This window comes from Cornus florida, unplaced genomic scaffold, assembly GCF_030987335.1.
Source record: "Cornus florida cultivar Cherokee Brave unplaced genomic scaffold, ASM3098733v1 CherokeeBrave_3.0.0_Hap2_Chr11, whole genome shotgun sequence".
Classification (NCBI taxonomy): Eukaryota; Viridiplantae; Streptophyta; class Magnoliopsida; order Cornales; family Cornaceae; genus Cornus; species Cornus florida.
In genome coordinates this window covers 108,504,556-108,524,852 of record NW_026775581.1, presented here as the reverse complement: position 1 = coordinate 108,524,852, position 20,297 = coordinate 108,504,556, and the positions used below count along the sequence as shown (strand labels likewise).

The 20,297-nt window shown below is 39.1% G+C and overlaps 1 protein-coding gene across 1 annotated transcript; it reads left to right on the top strand.

The window, feature by feature from the left end:
* Positions 1-280: 280 nt before the first annotated feature.
* LOC132283853 (uncharacterized) lies at positions 281-20,253 on the top strand. The gene is made up of 12 exons (XM_059785885.1): positions 281-512; positions 1,304-1,408; positions 1,533-1,648; positions 2,367-2,521; positions 2,605-2,693; positions 2,781-3,327; positions 3,997-4,113; positions 16,952-17,193; positions 17,299-17,381; positions 18,777-18,888; positions 19,523-19,597; positions 19,672-20,253. Exons 1-12 carry the CDS (start codon positions 423-425, stop codon positions 19,846-19,848), a joined length of 1,908 nt encoding a protein of 635 aa, XP_059641868.1. The 5' UTR covers positions 281-422; the 3' UTR covers positions 19,849-20,253.
* The last annotated feature ends 44 nt before the right edge of the window (positions 20,254-20,297 follow it).

Below are 20,297 nucleotides of genomic sequence, written 5' to 3'. Positions count from 1 at the left end.
ATTGTTACGTAAAAAAATAACATTTTGAATGAAATACCTAATTGTAAAACTATAATATTAATATATTTTGAAATTATAACTCCCATTAAAATATAAATTTAATATGAAAATATAACATTTTATATTAAAGATATTGTTATACGTCCGTCTGTGGTCCGTACGCAGTACTCGACGACTCGTAATAAGGGCAAGAAAGTCATCAACGTTGACAGTTGACACCAACAAGGTAAGTTTATTTGTGTAATTTTTCTAAAGATGAGGGATGTCGTTGCAATTTACCTTATTACAGTACAAAACCCAAAACCCTTGCGGAGGGAGCGTCTGTGTCGTCTTCAACCCTCCGCAGCTCTTCTTCGTGTTAAACTCCTCTCTCTACTTTCTCTCTCTAATCAGCTGATTTTGGGTATTAATCTTTTTTGGTTATGGCGAGAATGAAACTGAAATCTTTCCTAACATCTTTCACTCCTGAAGGTGACCATCTCGCCATTTTATCCTCAAACGGAGTCGTCAAAGTAATCCCTCGTTCTCTCTCTATATTTGCATATATACATAATTTCATTCTAAGAGAAATTGAATAGGATTGAATAGGTATTCATAGTGATGTGTATCGCTAATTGCTATTTGCCATTTTAGTAGTGAATTAGGTTTGTTCTTTCTCGTTTTCTCCAGGTTTCTGCTTGAACTAATCCAAAAGTATTTGAATTGCTACTTCTGCACTTACAAATTTTGTAATTCCTTACATTTTTTTTTTCTTAAAATATGTTGAGAACTAAGTCAAATGGTCCGTCTCAATTGCTTCAATCTATCCTTAAAAATATTTTCTCCTTTAGGCTGGATTTGAAATTTAGTCTTAATGTTATTTGGCACCCTGTATTAATATCATTTTGGCAATTGTCAACAATTAATCGCAAATGTTAATATATTTGTCTGTGTATATATGTTGCATATTGTAAACAATAACTTCAAAATTGATATATAGTTATTCTAGAACTGCTTTTTATTTTCAATTTTGCTCAACATTATTATTTTTTTCTCTGGATGTATAATAAAGTTGGAGAAATTTACATAGAAGGTTTAATTATTATTATTTTTTTTTCCCGGTAATTAAAAGGTTTAAAATTGTTGCTTGAAGTTTTGCATAAATCTCAAACCAGCTTCTTTTTTCTCTTTCCTCCTAAGAGCAATTATTGCTTGAGACTATTTTCCCAGCATTTCTTCGTCAATTATTGCTGTATTTTATGTTTATAAGTATTTTTGTGCTTTTATCCTGATACATTGAAATACCTAATTTCTCGATTTACAGATCTGGAATACAAGTAATGGAAGTCTACTGGCAGAGTGGAAGCAGTCAGATGGGGATTCTGATATTAGTTTTTCTCGAATGGCGTGTAGTTTTTTAGGGAAGAAGGTGGTCTCAAACTCTCCGAGAAATCCTTTAAGAGTGTTTCATCATTTCTCTTTTGGACGCTTAGAAATTCCTTCATGATGGTTATGTGATATTTGGGTTGTTTGTTTCTTTCTCAATCTTTTAGCGCAGAAGAGAAGGTGCTACTTTCTTATTAGCTCTTGGCACAAAAACTGGGGAAATTTTGGCCATTAATGTTTTCACTGGTGAGAGGAAGTGGAGATCTACTGGAAGCCATCCTGGGTGAGTTTTTTTACTTCTTATCTGGAAAAATGAAAATATCAGTCAGGTAGGTCATGTGGATGGCGTTGCATATGTGTCAATAGGTACTATAGGCAAGGATAAAGCCCATCATTCAATTATTTATGCTAAGATCTCCCATGTCAACAACTGATCTCACTGGTCTATGTTTATTGTTCATAGCATATTCATTGAATCAAGTTATAAGTCAGGATAGATTGAATGGGGCTGCAATCAATTTTTGTCCATTCCATTGTGTATATAATATTTAAACGCATTTTCATGGATATTATTCTTTTGAATAGGTGGTGATCTGGAACTTCTCGTGTTAAGAAAATCATGGTGCAAGGGTTTAACTAGTTCAGCTAGCTTATTTGATAATTGGGGATTTAACCTCACGAGTTGATCTATTTGCTATTTCTATACTGTATAGTTTTTCCTTTATTGGAAGATGTATTGATGTATATATAAATTATCTTAGATTCTTTGGTAATAGTTAGAGCAATGGCATATGTTAGACCTCTTCTTCTACTTTTGTTCATTGATTTGGGTAAACTTCTTGGTTTTATGGGGCATGTGAATTTTCTTCCTAGAGAAAGTTGTTAGTGTTCCCAATTTTTAGCCATGTGCAGCATACATGTATGACTAGTTAATTTGACATCATGACTATAATACATCGCTTGTTTGCGTTATATAACTCTCATTTTGTTTCTCTATATAGTGGCATTGCTGGTCTATCGTTTGCAAATAGAGGCCGAAGTCTTTATACAGTTGGTACTAATGGAATAGCATCTGAGATGAATTCAGAAACTGGAGCATGCGTAAGGGAGTTAAAAGTTTCGAAGACCCTTATATCTTCTTCAGTTTGTTCTTGTGGTGAGTAGTTATATCTTTATTCTTCCGCATCATCAACCTAGTGTTTTTTGTTTGTTACATTATCTCTTATTTTATTATGGCAGATGAGAAATTTTTAGCTGTAGCCGGTTCTAAGATACGAGTTTTAAGTTGGGAAAATGGGAAAGAGCTGCTGAAGTTCTCTACTGATATGGCAAGTTACCTAGACTATCACATATTTTGAATATCACTCTGTAAATGCTTAAAGAATAAAATAGTTTTAATTTTTTTATTATTACAGGGTCCTGTGCAGTACATTTCTATAGCTGATGAAGCCAAGTCCATCATTACATCAGAATCTAATGTGAAACATCTTCAATTGTGGAAGTATGATTTGAGTACCAAGGCGGTAAGCAAAGGACATGTTCTTTCCATGAGACATCCGCCAATTATTCTTGAATGCAAGAATGGTTGCAGTAGAGAAGATGGTTTAGTTGTCCTCTCAGTTTCAGAGTCTGGTATAGCTTATGTGTGGAATTTGGAGAATATCTCTCCGGAGGAAATAAATCCAACTAGGGTGATTTTTAAAACTAACAAAGCTGAAACAGACCTGCAGAATAGTGGAAGTACCAGAAAAAGTGGCACTTCCTTTATTGCTGCTAGATTACATGATATTGAGGCGGATGGACGAGTGAAAGCCCTTTTTGCCTATGGTTCCTTAGATTCACCACAGTTCAGTTTCTTGGAAATTAATAATCCAGGGGAGGACATTGTTCTAGCTGCCAGAGATGAGACAAGAAAATCTACTGCTCAGGGCGTTCAAGAAGACGGGGTTCTTGCAGAAAAAGGTGTGCCAGAAGTTCTTTTTCCTTGCTAGCTGGCAGCCTCGCACTGGCAGATAAAAAGCTAACAATTTTTTTTATTTATTATTTATTTTTTTGTTATTTTCCTGGGTAAAGCTAGCAAGTTTTCTTTTCTTTTCTTTTCTTTATTATTTTTTTTTTCACACTTCATTATTGCTTTTGGTTTTTGTTGGTTTATTTTTTTTGTTATTTATTTATTTATTTTTCTCTTTTAAGAGTTATCTTTTCCTGATTTATTTTATTTGCTTCCATCTTGACTTCTAGTGGCTTTATGTAATCTGATTTTAAGGTGTTGTCTATCTGGAGTGCTGACTGAAATTTTGTTTTCAACTTCTTTCTTATTTCACTTTTCAATTGTCACTGAAATTAAGAATTCTTTCTTGTTTTCTAAAGTTCTGGCTTAAAAATAGATTCAATGTTGAAAATCAGTTCTCTCTGTTTATAATGCACAAATTCAACACTCATTTTTCTCTTAAAGGAGTTTAAACACCTATTAGAACTACAGATGATCAATGTTCGACTACATGGGTAAATGTTTTAAAGGCAAAGTTGATTTCTTTCATCTAATATATGTGCAAAACTATATATATTACGTGCTTTGTTGGAGTATTTCTTTCTAATGGTTTTGAAGTCCTGAAGAAATCTTCTTTACAGGCTTAAACATATTGGAGTTAGAAGCAGTAGCTGCACCAATCCAAAACAAAAAAACAAAAAAGAAACGTACAGCATCTGATCTGGGTCTTGCAGATACAGAAAATCCAGTTGGTAATGGTAAGCATAATTAAATGTTTTTATATTGTGCTATGATTATGTGTTAAGATCTCAGTTAGTTGATTTGTGTCTTGTTCATTTGGCGACACCTTTAAAAGAATGTCATTTGCTTGTGTTGTCTATTGATGAACATGCCTTCAAGTTTTAAGCATAATTACTCTAGAAACCTAGCTTCAGCTTCCTTTTCAATGTGCAATTTTTCACGTCATGTATTTTAAAATTAATTCAACTTTGTAAAAGATAAATATTTTTTATTTTTAAAAAATGATGATTTCACTATGTGCGATTTGTTAAAAATACATTATGATGACGTCACTATGTGCGATTTCACCACACTAGGGGCGATTTGTTAGGCGATTTATGCTTTGTTCGATTGGGATGAAATCCTTTCTGGAAATTGCAAGAGTACCACGGATTTCGCTTGGTGGGGAAGTGAAGTCGGCAGTTCCTCACCGAGTACCGTCGTTGTACATCGACGGGGAGTCTGTCGGAGGAAGGAAGTCTGTTCTCTTCTCCTGTTTGGTCAGAAGATTTGACAAGGAAGTGGGGAGTTGTGATCGCGTGAAAGAATGGGCAGCGCGGTGTCACGGGCTTAGAGTTTCAGCACCACTCTAGCTGCTCCCGTGCGGCACCAAGACGTTGCTTTTACTCTCGCAAGTACTTGGTCAGCCTAACTCCCATGCACACCTTAGCCAACACACTCCCCTCCTGCGCTTACTAGTGTTGTAGTTGCCCTCACCCTCTCCTCACTTAGGCTTGCACACTCACACACACTAAGGCACTTAAGTTGGCAAGGAAAGAACACTTCTATTACTTCAAAGAATGCTTTGTACAAGGCTAACACTCAAGCTCTCTACAAGGATCTCAAGACTCACTCTAGGACTTATTCCCTACAAAATGAAGTCCTACCTCTATTTATAGGCATCCCCATCCCTAATAGACGGCTAGGATGCATTCTAACCAACGGTGGAGATTGATTATCTAGAATCTTCTCCCACCTTCTTCACACTTCCATACTTATCTACTAGTATCTACAACATTCTAGAATTCTCCATACTATTCCACACAACTCTGGAGAACTCTAGAACCTTCCACACACTTCTACACATATCTAGAATCTTCCACATAACTCTAGACTATTCCGGAGACTCTAGAAACTCCCATGCCATGCAGCGTCCTCCTCAGCGTCTGCGTGTCGCCTGCGTGGCACAACCTCTATAGGCGGGGCGTGACATTCTCCCCCACCTATTTCCGTGACGCCCTCGTCACGGTTTCTTCAGCTGACCCAGCCTCTCGCAGGTTATCAGTACTTGCGCATAAGTCCTTGGCCCAAATGTACGCGCGCCCTTTGGGAGATGTGAGGTCCTCACGAGCTCCATCGTGTTGATTGCCACCTCTAGACTCTCCTTCCTGCCCACGAGCGGCACCATGCATGCGGCCTTACCTTCCTCGCCTCCAAGTATCATCAACGCACCAAGGCATGGTAGTGGCGCGGCGTTGTTCCTATCCATGAACTCCAGCCCGAGCACCATGTCGTGGTCGTCCATCTCCGCAACCTGGAAGTCGGCCTTGCCCTTCCATCCTTGCATGTATAGCTCCACCTCCTTGCACACTCTACTCACGCGTGCCTCTTCGGAGTTGACGGCCTTGATCCAGCCCTCCGTCTTGCGCATCTCCAAGCCAAGTTGTTGCGCCTCCTCTGGGGTAATGAAGTTGTGTGTGGCGCCCGTGTCCACCAACGCTTGCACGGCTTTGCCACCAACCTGCGCATCCACATAGCGCACCCTAGCTACCTTCTTTGCCTTGCCCTTCTTCTTGGTGTCATGCGCCATGCTACATGCTACTCAGCATCTGCATAGCCCCCATGCACTTATCTTCATCGCTGCCCGCATCGTCCACCTTGCCCTTGCCCTTGCCCTTATCCTTCACAAGGGCGCTCATGGTCTTCTTGTTGGGGCAGTGTCGCAATATGTGCGGCCCTTCGCACAAGTAGCACTTCGGTTCCCACTTGCCCTTATCGCGGCGCTCCCCATTGCCACTAGCCTTAGATCTCTCTCCATGGTCCTTGCCCTTATCATGGCGTAGGCGTCTCTCCTCATCGCTGTGCTCATCATCACTTGACTTGGGCGAGCCCTTTTTCTTGAAGCGACGGTCTCCCTCACCTTTGCCGTGGTCCCTCCTGGGAGACGTGGCCCTCTTGTCATCACGCCTAAAGTCTTTAAGGCGCTCCGCTATAGCCATTGCGGATGCCAAGTCTCTAGGCTCCCTCCTTCTCAGCTCTGTGGCTACCCAAGACTGCAACCCATCAATGAACAAGCACACGCGTTGCCGCTCCGGCATCTCTGGGATCTCCAGCATCAAGTTGGAGTACTCCTTCACATACTCCCGTATGCTGCCCTTCTGCTTCAGGTGCCTTAGGTTGATCATGGCGAGGTCCTCAACGCACTCAGGGTAGAACTGCCTCTTGAGCTGCCTTTTGAACTCCTCCCATGTATCAACTGCTCTTGCGCCCCTACCGGTGAAGCGCTGCCTCCACCATAGAGCGGCGGTGTCTGTGAGGTACATAGTGCCTGTCTGCACCTTCTCCTCATCATCCTCGATCTCCATGCACTCGAAGTACCGCTCCATGTGCCAGAAGAAGTTGTCAATCTGGCACGCATTCCTCGCCCCATCGTACTCCTTGGGCTCCGGCACCTTCTTCTTCCTTGGCTTCACCACGACCTCGCGCGCCTGGGAGAACTCCTTCTTGCACTCGGCAATCTCCACGCGCAAGTCGTCTACCAGATCATGCAAGTCCCTTTCCTTCTCTTGCGCCTTGTTGGCGATGCCATCAATCAGCTCGTAGAGCTCCGCCATCCTTCTCTCGAGCCTATTAAACTTAGTCTCCGTGTAGACCAAGTGTGTGGCAAGCTTCTCCTCCAAGCTCTGCTCTAAGATGCGGACTTGGTGGTCTCCTCCGCTAGCCATGTCTACTCCAACAAAGCTCCCTTGATGAACCTGGCTCTGATACCAACTGTCACGGGCTTAGAGTTTCAGCACCACTCTAGCTGCTCCCATGCGGCACCAAGACGTTGCTTTTTCTCTCGCAAGTACTTGGTCAGCCTAACTCCCATGCACACCTTAGCCAACACACTCCCCTCCTGCGCTTGCTAGTGTTGTAGTTGCCCTCGCCCTCTCCTCACTTAGGCTTGCACACTCACACACACTAAGGCACTTAAGTAGGCAAGGAAAGAACACTTCTATTACTTCAAAGAATGCTTTGTACAAGGCTAACACTCAAGCTCTCTACAAGGCTCTCAAGACTCACTCTAGGACTTATTCCCTACAAAATGAAGTCCTACCTCTATTTATAGGCATCCCCATCCCTAATAGACGGTTAGGATGCATTCTAACCAACGGTGGAGATTGATTATCTAGAATCTTCTTTCACCTTCTTCACACTTCCATACTTATCTACTAGTATCTACAACATTCTAGAATTCTCCATACTACTCCACACAACTCTGGAGAACTCTAGAACCTTCCACACACTTCTACACATTTCTACACATATCTAGAATCTTCCACATAACTCTAGACTATTCCGGAAGACTCTAAAAACTCCCATGCCATGCAGCGTCCTCCTCAGCGTCTGCGTGTCGCCTGCGTGGCACAACCTCCATAGGCGGGGCGTGACAGCGGGCTTGGAATACGACCTGTGGAGTGGGGTATCACCGTTATCCGACTCATTGCTTCTCTTCCGATTTCCTTCTCAGGCAGAGGCCAAACGTGTGTTGAAAGAAGGGCGACGATAGTGGGGTTTTGCAACTTTGAGGATCGACTTGTGGTCCTTTCGTGTTGGATGTTGTGGCGTTCTCAGTGATCAAGGTCTCAAGCAGATCCGGTTGTTTGGTCTCCCATTGCATCTCTGGTGTCATGCTTTGTTCGCCGAAGTGGGAAAACTTTGCGGTGGGTTCGTCAGATCTGATGCGGATGAGACTAGGGATGCTAAAAGCGTTCGGATAATAGTGCGATCCGGTCCTGATTGTCCGAAGTTCGTGTTTATTAATGATGACACTTTCTGTTATAAGGTTGCGATTTGGGAAGAAATTTCGCCGGAGCTTGTTCCTTCAACGGAGAGCCTTGAAGGCAGTGATGGATCTCATCTTATGTCGAAAGAGAAATGGAACGAGATTCTTAGTAAAGGAAAAGAAGGGATTCTAGAAATTCAGCAGTGGCTGAAGGATCGCGAAACTCAGCAAGCTATAAAGTTTATTGGAGGTAGACGACAAAGTGAGTTCCACGCGCCGGCCAAATGCGTCGTTGATGAGCAACGCTGGTGTACACGTGGTGACCGACGAGATGCCCCTTCAAATTCGGCTTTATCCTTATATTTTGATGATAAGGTAGGGGAAGATTTGCTTCGGGCTGAGAAAGGCGGAGTGTTGGTCCATAAGAGACAGGCCAGGAGGACTGGGCCTGGTTTCAATCATGGGCTCTCTAAATCCAACAGAGCGAATTTGGGTTCTGGGCCTAATCGACGGGTACAGAAAGGGCCACTTAGATTTGGTCAAAGTGGGCAGCTTCAGGTTGGGCCTATTAGGTCTGGGCCTAAAAGAAGGGTTCGTAAAGGGCCTAATTCGTTACTTATCTCTTTTCCAATTACTGATCTTGGCCCTAAAGATTCACAAGTCCATTCTAAGACTTCAACTCATTTGTTGAAACCTAAGAGGAAAACAATGAACGTCGGTCACCATGGATCTCGGTGGACTCGGACTGAGAAACAAAAATGGGTTGCACGATCTCACTTTTTTTCTCCAGGTTTGTGTTCTGATCTTCCTTTAAACGCTCTTTCTACCTCTTCTTCTTCGGGTGGAGAGATAAGGAATGTTGTGGAGGATGTATCAAATCAATAGAGAAGTATTATTGGGACTTCAAGTCTATGGCGTGATGGGTCAAAATTGGATGTCTCAAAGGTCACAACTGGGAGTATGGGTTTTTTCAATGGAGTGACAGTTTGCGTTGGGAAAGATCTGCATTTCAAATTGAATAACGACTCAGCTGTAGCTTTGCTTAAAGAGCTTCGGCTCTTTGCTGCGGTTGAAGGGTTGAGCAGTTTACCATCTGAGCATGAGGAGATTTTGCCAACCCCATCCAAAGAAGCTGATGCTTTGGAAACAAAAGGGAATTTGCAGTTAGGAGTGGTTGATGTTCCTTCTTAGCAAACCTTGTCTATTCTTCACGAAATTGTTGCAGGAAATGGTTGTACTGAACCAAATCGTGACACAAAAGAAGTCAAAGCTAGAAATTCACATCGGAAAGGTGAACAGGAAGTGAAGAATCTGATTTCTTGTGTTAATTATGACGGGAAGAATGGGACGACCAAAGAAAGGGGTAGAACCAGAAGTGGTAAATGGGGGGGAGGAGAATTGATTGTTTTTGGTTCTTAATGAAGCTACGACTTATAACATGGAATGTTCGTGGTCTTAATGATCCGAAAAGAAGAAGAGTTGTCAAGGTTGCTTTGAGGAAGTGGAGTGCTCATGTTGTCTGTTTACTGGAAACTAAGATGGCTGATATTACTGTTGAGATTGTCAGGAGTCTTTGGGGAGGTTGGTTTGTGGACTAGGAAGTGTTAAATGCAACAGGCACTTTAGGTGGTATTCTACTTATGTGGGATCGAAGATGGTTGTCAAGTCTGAATTGTTGGAAGGGCATTTTCTCTGTGTCTTGTATGTTTCAGATAGAGGAAGACAATTTCAGGTGGGTGTTTTCAGGTGTGTATGGGCCTGTTACTGATAGTGATAAACCAGCCCTGTGGGAAGAGCTTTGTTATGTGAAGGATTTATGGGTGTTGCCTTGGTGCTTAGGTGGGGATTTTAATTCTGTGAGGACCCCGTTTGAGAGGTCCACAGGGGGCAGGTGGTCTTCAGAAATGACCATGTTTTCAGAATTTATTGACAGTAATTTCCTTATTGATATTCCATTGGAAGGAGCGGTCTTTACTTGGTCTAATGGTAGGGAACCGGTTACTTTTTTCCGGTTGGATAGATTCCTGATTTCTAGGGCATGGGAAGAGCACTTTCCGGATGTCTCTCAGGCTGTATTGGTTAGAGTCACATCTGATCACGTGCCTCTTGTTTTAGATTATGGTGGCTTGAGTTCTAGACGCACTCCTTTTCGTTTTGAAAACATGTGGCTTAGGTCTGAGGGCTTTCAAGGGAAGGTTCAGTCTTGGTGGGATAAAGCGAATTTCACAGGCTCTGCTAGTTATGTGTTAGCTAGAAAGTTTCAGTTTCTTAAAGCTGAGTTAATAAGGTGGAATAAAGAAGTGTTTGGGAATCTTGAATGGAAGGAGAATAGAGTTCTTGCTGATATTGCTGAGCTTGATCGTCTTGACGAGGTGGGACAGAGTGGAGAATCTTTACGCTCTAAAAGAACCTCTTGCCAAGCGATTTTTGCTGAGATTGCTAATATGGAGGAGATTTCGTGGTGCCAGAAGTCTCGGGCTTTGTGGTTAAAAGATGGGGATCGAAATACAAAATTCTTTCATAGACTTGCCAGTGCCCATAGAAGATGTAATCATATCGGGCGTATCCAGGTTAATGGTTTTGAATTGTGGAGGGAGAGCGATGTGCATGGGGGAATCGCTTCTTTTTATCAGTAGCTTTACACTGAGTCTTTGGATTGGAGACCTACTCTTGATGGTCTTCCATTTAATTCTATTTCTGCATTGGATAGGGATAGAATTGAGTTCCATTCACGGAGGAGGAAGTGCTTAACGCACTTTCCAGTTGCAACGGGGACAAAGCTCCAGGGCCAGATGGGTTCACTATGCGCTTTCTTAAGGAGAGTTGGGAGGTGGTGCGTATTGAGGTGATGGGCACTTTTCAGGAGTTTTATTATCATGGCACATTTGAGAAATCTCTAAACACATCTTTTATTGCTCTTATTCCTAAGAAGGGCGGTGCTTCTGATATTAAGGACTATCGGCCAATTAGCTTAATTGGATGTTTATATAAGCTTATTGCCAAGGTTCTTGTTTCCAGGATGAGTAATGTTTTGGATGGTCTCATTTCAGAATCACAGAATGCTTTTGTTGGCGGAAGGCAGATTTTGGATTCTGTTCTTATTGTTGGGGAATGTGTTAATTCTAGATTAAGAAGTGGGGTTCCTGGCGTTTTGTGTGAGCTTGATATTGAGAAAGCTTATGATCATGTTAATTGGAAGTTTGTTTTGTATCTGCTTCGGAGGATGGGGTTTGGTGATAGGTGGATAAAATGGATTGAAACTTGTATCTCGTCAGTTATGTTTTCTGTTCTCGTGAATGGTTCACTTGCGGGTTTTTTTGCTAGCTCGCGTGGTCTGCGACAAGGAGATCCATTATCGTCTTTTCTTTTTCTCATTGTCATGGAAGGTTTGAGCAGGTTAATGAGGAAAGCGGAAGATTTGGGCTACATCAGAGGGTTCAGAGTTGGCAGAGATGTTGAACATCAGATGCAGATTTCCCATTTATTATTCGCTGATGATATTTTGGTATTTTGTGATGCTGAAGTTTTTCAACTCAGATATCTGAGGTGCACTCTCACTTGCTTCCAAGCGGTTTCTGGGTTAAAGATTAATGTCAGAAAGAGTGTACTTGTCCCAGTGGGGGATGTTCCAGATATTTCCTCCTTAGCTGCTGTTTTCGGATGTGGAGTTGGTTCTTTTCCTCTTACTTACTTAGGATTGTCTTTGGGAGTTTCTACTACTCGAGTTGGGAATTGGGATCCAGTGATTAATAGATATGAGAAAAGATTAGCAGGATGGAAAAAGCAGTATCTTTCTAAGGGGGGGAAAATCACACTTATTAAGGTACTCTCTCATCCCTTCCTTCCTATTTTTTTATCTTTGTTTCAAATTCCATGCTCTGTTGTTGAAAGGATTGAAAAAATTTAGAGGGATTTTCGCTGGCGTGGCAGGGGAGAGGAGTTTAAATATCATCTTCGTAATTGGGATCAAGTCTGCCAACCGTTGAGGTTAAGTGGGTTAGGCATTCGAAAAATTGTTCCTTTTAATCGTGCTCTTTTGGGAAAGTGGTTATGGAGATTTGGAAGGGAACGCCATCGTCAGTGGAGAAGAGTTGTCTCTTGTCGTTTTGGTGAGGAGAGTGGGGGCTGGTCATCTCTTCCAGTCACCTATGTTACCTGGACTCGGGTGCGGATGTCGGACACGGGTGCGTGTCCAAAGGTCGGATCAATCCATTTATCATATAGGACACGGGGACACGGAATAAAAGTGTCCAAAAGTTGGACACGGACACTTGGACATTTGTAGGAAAAGAAAAAAATGTACCCTTTTTTATGTTAGACCTCAAATTTTTAATGAAAAATTGAATAAATATATAAATGTAAAGATAGCAGCGTGGAGCCTTCCCAGCTCTATTTTTTTGTGATGCAGGTTTTCTTTTTTTGCTCTGTTGTTGCACTTGTACCTGTTCTTACAGTTATGGATGCAACTGCAATGTGCTCCTATGTGGGCCTGTTTTAGTTTTGTTTTTCTGGGCTGCCTTTGGGCTAGGCCTTTCCTTGTACAGTTTCTTTTTTTTAATGAATGGATTTACTGTAAAAAAAAAAAAAAAAGGTAATACAACTATTATAATAATATTACCTTATTTATAAAGTCAAACTGTTAGGTCAAAAAAATTGCTCAAGATTGACCGATAGATATTACTTAAATAAAATAATACAGCTGTCCCAGTACAGTTGTAAATTGTTCATAGCTTAGATAGTGTTTTACAGCTGTAAAACATTATCCTTGTTAAAAGACCAAACTCTCCCATATTTTTACATCCAAATTGACAAGTGGCATGATCGTGACCGTTGAAGGGTATTAAAAGCATTAGTAAGAATGTGAAAACACGCTCGGCCGTTACAAAATTTTGTGCAAACAAAGCGCGTACACTTCAGTCTTCTTTAACCTTCGAAAGACGCTACTTTTGAAGCAAACCGCCATTGTTGTACCAGTAAGTTCTCTGATCTCATTAATGGCAACCTATTTAACAAATAAAGCATGAAAAAAGTTCGCAATCCTTCACAAGTACCAACCCAAACATCTTTGTTTGAGTTTTCGTCATCTATCAGCCGTGTCCGGTAGACGCCATGAAGGATCCGACTCAGATCCAGTGTCCGTGTCCGTGTCGTGTCGTGTCGACACGGACACTTCGGCCTGAATAGGCGAGTCCAGGTAACACAGCCAGTCACTATTACGGGAGGCGTTGGTGTGTGGAAATTCATTCGGAAGGGTTGGGATGTTTTCTCCACTCATATTAGATTCAAAGTTCGAGACGACAGACATGTTCGTTTTTGGGAGGACCTTTGGTGCGGCGATCAGTTGTTGTCTCACTCCTTTCCTAGGCTTTACAGTATTGCAGCCAATAAGCATGTTTACATGATTGATTGTTATCAACTTGATAACAATGGAGTTACGTGGGATGTGCGGTTTAGGCGGCCCTTTCAGGATTGGGAAATGGAGGAAGCTTGTGTTTTTTTGGATATGTTGTATAGTCAGAAGGATATTGGCAGAGGGTATGATGATATTCTGTGGGTTCCTTTAGCTCATGGTCGATTTGGTGTTCACTCTTTGTTCTTTTGTTTGTCCAATTTCGTTGGTCCTGAGTTCCCTTGGAAGTCTGTCTGGCGCTCTAAAGCTCCTCTTCGAATCGCATTATTTGTTTGGACTGCCACATTGGGGAAGATTTTGACTTTGGACAATTTGAGAAAGAGAGGCAATATTATTGTTAATTGGTGTTGTTTATGTAAAGCTGATAGTGAATCCGTGGACCACATTTTTTTGCATTGTCCTGTGGCGTTTGATTGTTGGAGTTTTATTTTTAGTTTGTTTGGTGTTTTTTGGGTAATGCCTAAGCACTCCGCTCAATTGATTAACGCTTGGAAAATGTGTCATGTCAAAGAACAAGCTCGAGATTATTGGAAGATTGTTCCACATTGTGTCTGGTGGTGTTTGTGGCGTGAGAGGAATAACAGATCATTTGAAGGAAAAGAATCGTCTTTAACTACTTTAAAAATTCATATTCTTTTTTCTTTATTCTTTTATGTAAGAGGAAGTGCATGTTCCTCGATTGATGATTTCTTTGATCTCTTGGATTCCATTGGTCCTTAGACCTTTTTTCTTGTATTAGGGACACGTTCTCCTTTTGAACGTTTTTCTAATATATTATTACTTATCAAAAAAAAAAAAAAAATGATGATTTTTTATGTAGAACTATTGAAGAAATAAGTAGTTGATGCTTACTTCAGCTGATTTCTGACTGAGCTACACAGTCGTCCTTAGTTATAAAACCTTGGCTGACAAAGTTCTTAACTGCACAAAAGGTGTAAAGTAACTGGACTGAGCTTACTGTTGATCATGGATTTTCTCTAATACTATCCTGTGTATTCGTATGATAAGTTGATAACAAGGCTTTCAATCCTGAACCTTTTGAAGTGTTATAATGATGGAGCAGGAGATGGATGTTCAAAATCTCTTTCATCAAGAACTCATTGTGTTGCTTGAACTACATTAGAATATGATTGCACCCTATTAAGCATGAACATTGATGTGTGATATAGTTACGACATGATTGGACACCATGGTAAACCAAATTCTTAAAAAACAAGATGCATATATGGCCAGTACACGACGATATATTTAAAAAGACATCATGCACTGATATGCATGTACATCTATATAAAATTAGAATATATAGGTATCTATATATAAATTCAAAATAATAATTTTTTCATGTTATAATTTATATGCATATATCGCGACTAACATTACCTTTTGAAAATTATAACAAGCAAGTAATTTTTGGGATATATTGAATATTTGGTTTTTCTAGCTTAAAATTTTAAAAATCACATGAAAAAGTTGGGAGTTATGTTGCATGGACATAGACTTTGGACTAATTATACAGGATAAGTGTTTAAATCCTTGTTATGCTTTTTCTAACACTTAGAGCATCTCCAATCCAATGCTATATGGGCTGCCATTTCTAAAAAATAGCAAGAGATGGTAAAAATGAACCTTCTCCAATGCAATGCTATATGGGCTGATAAATTTTAACTTTGCCAAAACTTATACCTATTGTAGCACAAGAAATAGCTATTGCTATTTCAGAAAAAGAGAACGCCCCTGGGGGGGGGGTATATATCTGAACCCATATCGGCATATCATTTCTGATTGTTCAAAAAATCAAAACCCATATCTTTCAACACCGACCCCCCCCCCCCCCCCAACCCATATTGTGTATATATATATATTTACCCCAACCCATATTGTGTATATATATATATTTAAAAAAGATCATAAAAAATTTCACCAAATAGGATTTAGTTTGCAAAACAAGAATTACAGACCTTGATTAGTTGATTTAGAAAAAAAATTAAAGCAAAACCCATACGTATAAGTTAGCAGTTGCAGAGAGAGAAGGGGCAAGCTTGAGAGTTGAGAGACAGCAACTGAAGCTTGCGAACGGCGAACCCGAATTGGAACAGCGGGCGATGGAAACTGAAAGATATAGGTTTTGAACTTCTGATTCTTGTTGATTTTGTAGTTTGAAGTTGCACAGAGATAGAGAGAGGAGGGGGCAATTTCAGAGTTGAGAACGAGAATAGAGATGGAGGCGATTGGGGAGGCTGAAATGATTTGCCCTAAAAATATATATATTTTTAATAATAATATAATCAAATATACTATATAATATACACACATATATATATATATATATATAATATATAAATTTTTGAAAAAGAAAAAAAAAATTATATAATAATATAATCAAATATATAAATTTATACATATATATATATATATTTATTTATTTATTTATTTTTTGGTCCTTTTTTGACCACATATTTTAGATTTTTGCTTCTTTTTAATTAGGTTTAATTTTAGTTTTCTTCTAATGTTTACAACTTGACTTGGAATGTGCCTAATATTAATATTACTAATGCAAATAAGATTAGTGGGAATGGTAGTTGAAAAAGAATGGTAGTTGTGTCAAAAAATAGTATTTTGCATGTTGCATTTTGACACTGTAACATCTGTCAAAATATAGATTTGGCATGTGAAAATAGCTTTTAGCATTAGAGATGGCCTTATACTGTGATATTATTTAGAAATGATCTTTTGATGTTTAAGACGTGTTAGACATGTCTCTTGGAGTATCTGAGATTTGAGAAGTATCGTATACATGTCTGAAATAAATATATATTTTTTCAAATATGGATAAACTTAGGAAGTACCAGGTCGTGCATGCATAAGTATCCGAGAGTATCAATATCTGATAAGGATATGCGTGATACATAAATGACTCCCTTATAGATAATCTTGTTTCATAGATTGCATTGGATAATGTTTGAGGGTCTGGCTTTTGCTTTGGTCAAGAAACATTCGGATGATGCTTTCAATTCGCTAGTCTAATATTTTCCCCGTTGTCAATTTAGAATTGTAAATAATTGTTTTTTTAAAGTAACTTGTTTTTTTTTTTTTAAAAAAAAAAAAAATGATATACCTGTCAAAGTGGTCAACAACATCATCTCAGTTATATATTCACACTTAATTCAATGCTCTTCTTGAAGTGTGATGATGACCGATGCATTAGTTAGGTTAATTTGTTTACAAGTTAGATCATCTAGTTGAGTCTATCTTCAGGTATTACATGTCAACTGATCAATCATTTTATTGTTATTCCAAAGGTAGCATTTTTTACGGTTGATATTCCAATATTTGTGATATCCTTTGTAAGAAAAATACTGCTAGAATGAGAACTTTCAATTGCTTCTAAAGCATAACCTGCTTGTGGCACTGGATATAGGTATACAAGAAACTACAGATGGAGTTCAAGTTGATGATGATTTAAATGAGCCAACCATGGGTGAAAAACTTGCAAGTTTAAATTTGCTAGACAATAACGATGTTATGAGCCTCGAGAAGCAAGAATCTTCCCAGCACAGAAAGCCGCCAAGTGCAGACTCAATTCATGTTCTACTTAAGCAGGCATTGCATGCTGATGATCGATCACTTCTATTAAATTGCTTATATACCCAAGATGAGAAGGTCCTTCTCAGTCCGTAGTTAGGGTTTTATCATGTTAAGGTTCAATTCTCCTAATATTAGACACTTGTTTTATCTGCTAATCAACATGATATACTCTGTTTTCAGGTAATTGCAAATTCAGTCTCACTGTTAAATCCATCTGATATTCTCAAGCTTTTAGAGTCTCTGATATACTTTATCCAGTCCAGGTAAAGCACAAAATTTTTAATTGGTTATATATATATGCTATGCTGTTTGAGTGTATTTAACATTATTTTTTTTATATTACATTTTCAATTGGTAATACTATATTTACAAACTTTTGTTAGTCTTGTGCTTTTATGAACCCAAGCTTTGTTAAAAGATTTCTCCCTGGAAATATTGCCGAAAGGTCCATTTGCAGATTTTTTTTACTACGAAGCCAACCTAGTACTGGGCTATTTGCTGAAGTGGACATTTTGCTGAAAATCATGCCAAAAGTTCTCTTTGGAAATAATATCAGAAGGGCAAGATTCAAATATTTTTATTCCTCATGGTTCCACCTATATAAATAACAAAATTAATAAATTAAAAGCAGCTAAAATTATCAGTAATAATTGGAAAAGAACTACAATTGTCATAATACTTTTCTAGGAATTTGTTTTGTGGTTAGCATTTTAATGGAACTTGGAGGTATTAGTATTGTCACAAATTGTGGGACATCATATGAGCAATGTTATTGGCTTAAAATTGGACCCAATTGTAAGAACCTTTTGTTTGGATGACAAGTCGTCTATATGTCTAACAGCTCCCATGTACAAAAATGGGGTGAACTTTTGGCCGTTATTTGAGATACCCTTGAATTTGATGGCCCAGGTGGTGGTTGCTCCCACTCACAATTGAATATGTAATAGAATGTAAGAAACTAGGTTCTGATCTTCTATGAAATAGAACCAATCTTGTAAACTGCCTTCATATCTACTTTGGGTCGTGATTTGAGAAATCCTTGAATTTGGAGGGGTGGTGGTGGTGAGTTGTAGGAATATTTCCTCTTTCTTGTTAATTCTCTATGTCCCCCTTTTGGAATTTATTTCAGTGCAAAAGAAGTATAATTTCAGTTTGAGGTATGTAGCAATGTTACTTAAGAAAGATGCCAGACAAACAAAGGGCCTTGCTAAATCCTATACAGTGTTATGTGACCGTGTTATCCAGCCAGAAAAGAATAAAATAAAAAATGAAATGATCATAAGATCTATTTTACTTTTCAAAGTGGCCAGCATTCATTCCCCTTTATAAAAAGGTACCTTGTCTTGTCCTGCCTGTTTAAAATCTATTAGTAGATTGTTCCTGAAGGATTTTCCTTCCCTATAATAACATAAGCTATCTGTTTAAAACATTGATCAAGTTTTTTAGTGCTAACTCATGCTTGATAAGCATGGACTATTGCTGACCACACTGAACCTAATAAGGGATTTGCAATGTGAAATAGTACTGGCTGAGAGAGTTTGATGTGTTCAATTTTGTCTTGTTGGTGTTTGGTAATTTGTTCACAATTATTTTGGTTCAAACTTCTAGGTCTAGATTATTGGGGTTAATAATTTGTGGCTGATGAATTTCCATTACAGGGGTGCGGTGCTGGTTTGTGCCCTTCCCTGGCTAAGAAGTTTACTTCTTCAACGTGCAAGTGGAATACTGTCCCAGGAATCTTCTTTACTTGCCCTCAATTCTTTGTATCAGGTCAGAACATGTGACTCAGAGAAAAATATCTGAATAGAAGTGAAATTAAATATTTTTACTTGCATATTATGTGTGTGATGATGCCAACAACCAGTTGATTACATCTATAGTCACAGAAACAACTTTGACTTGAAAGGCTTTTGCAGAGTAAGAACGCATGTAACAATAGCCAAGAAAAAGCATGTTTGTGACCAGGCGGTCAAGGGCTGCTGATATTTTATTCTTGAATTTCATGTTACAAAATGAGTATTAATCAAATTTTGGTAAATAATAAAAGGGTAATTTATTGGGTTACTTTCAAAATTTGGAAAATCAAGAAGATGTTAATCTTTTTGGCCTGATGATTTTGAATTGTGCAACTCTTATTTCATCATTTATTAAATGCAATGTAAAAGATGTTATTCTTCTAACAAACTATATGGGGCCTCTAGAGGACAATTGGTTGCCCCATAGATTTCAAAGACGTTATTGTTTTAACAAATGATATGGGGCCTCTAGAGGACAATCAGATGCACCTTAAATTTCATCAATCAAATTGCACATGCAATTGAATGATCATAACCCTATAATATGTTGTTTTTTTACAACCCCTTGTTTACATGTTGTCTAATGGGATTTGCTGACACACATGCAGCTCATAGATTCTAGAGTTTCTACATTTCATCCAGCTCTTCAACTATCAAGTTGTATAGACCTGCTTCATACAGGGGTGAGTCATATCTTAATGTGTAAATTGAGTTGGTGGATGTGATTTCTTTTATTAATGCAAACTTCTCTCTACAGACTCTTGACGATGGTTTAGACGAGAATGGCACAATAACGCCGGTTATTTATGAGGACAAGGATGAAAGTGACACTCAGGAATCTGAAGATGCTATGGAGTCTGATGAAGAAGACGACGAACCAAATACATTCACCGAAGATGGTGATACTGAGGGAAGCGATGGCATGGACATTTGATGGACCACTAAAGACTGGTTGGTTGCACATCTAAGAACTGGATTCTGCATCGAATGTCTACAGTGAGTTGTTGTAAACTACTCGGGAAAGAATATGTACTGAAGATGCGCGATTTGGAGTTTTTTTCCATTGCAAAAATCGCCCAAGAACACCATCCAAAGCCCCTTTTGCTAAAGCTCAAGTCAAAAATAAAGGCAACAATATATCTACGAGTATCAGGAGCTTACGAGGAAGCATAAATATTCTATATTTCGTACCTCACCTGCTTTTTTTTACGCCAATTTTTTGGTTATATTGCCTGTAAGCAAGACACATTTTGATGCTACTGAGAAAAGACCATTTAGAGCTAAGTAGCTATAACTTTTCAGTGCTGCTGTTTTTGAGCCTATTGAAGCAGTTTTCTCTTGCCTAACAATGTTCATATTTTAGGAATCTTTCCTATATATATA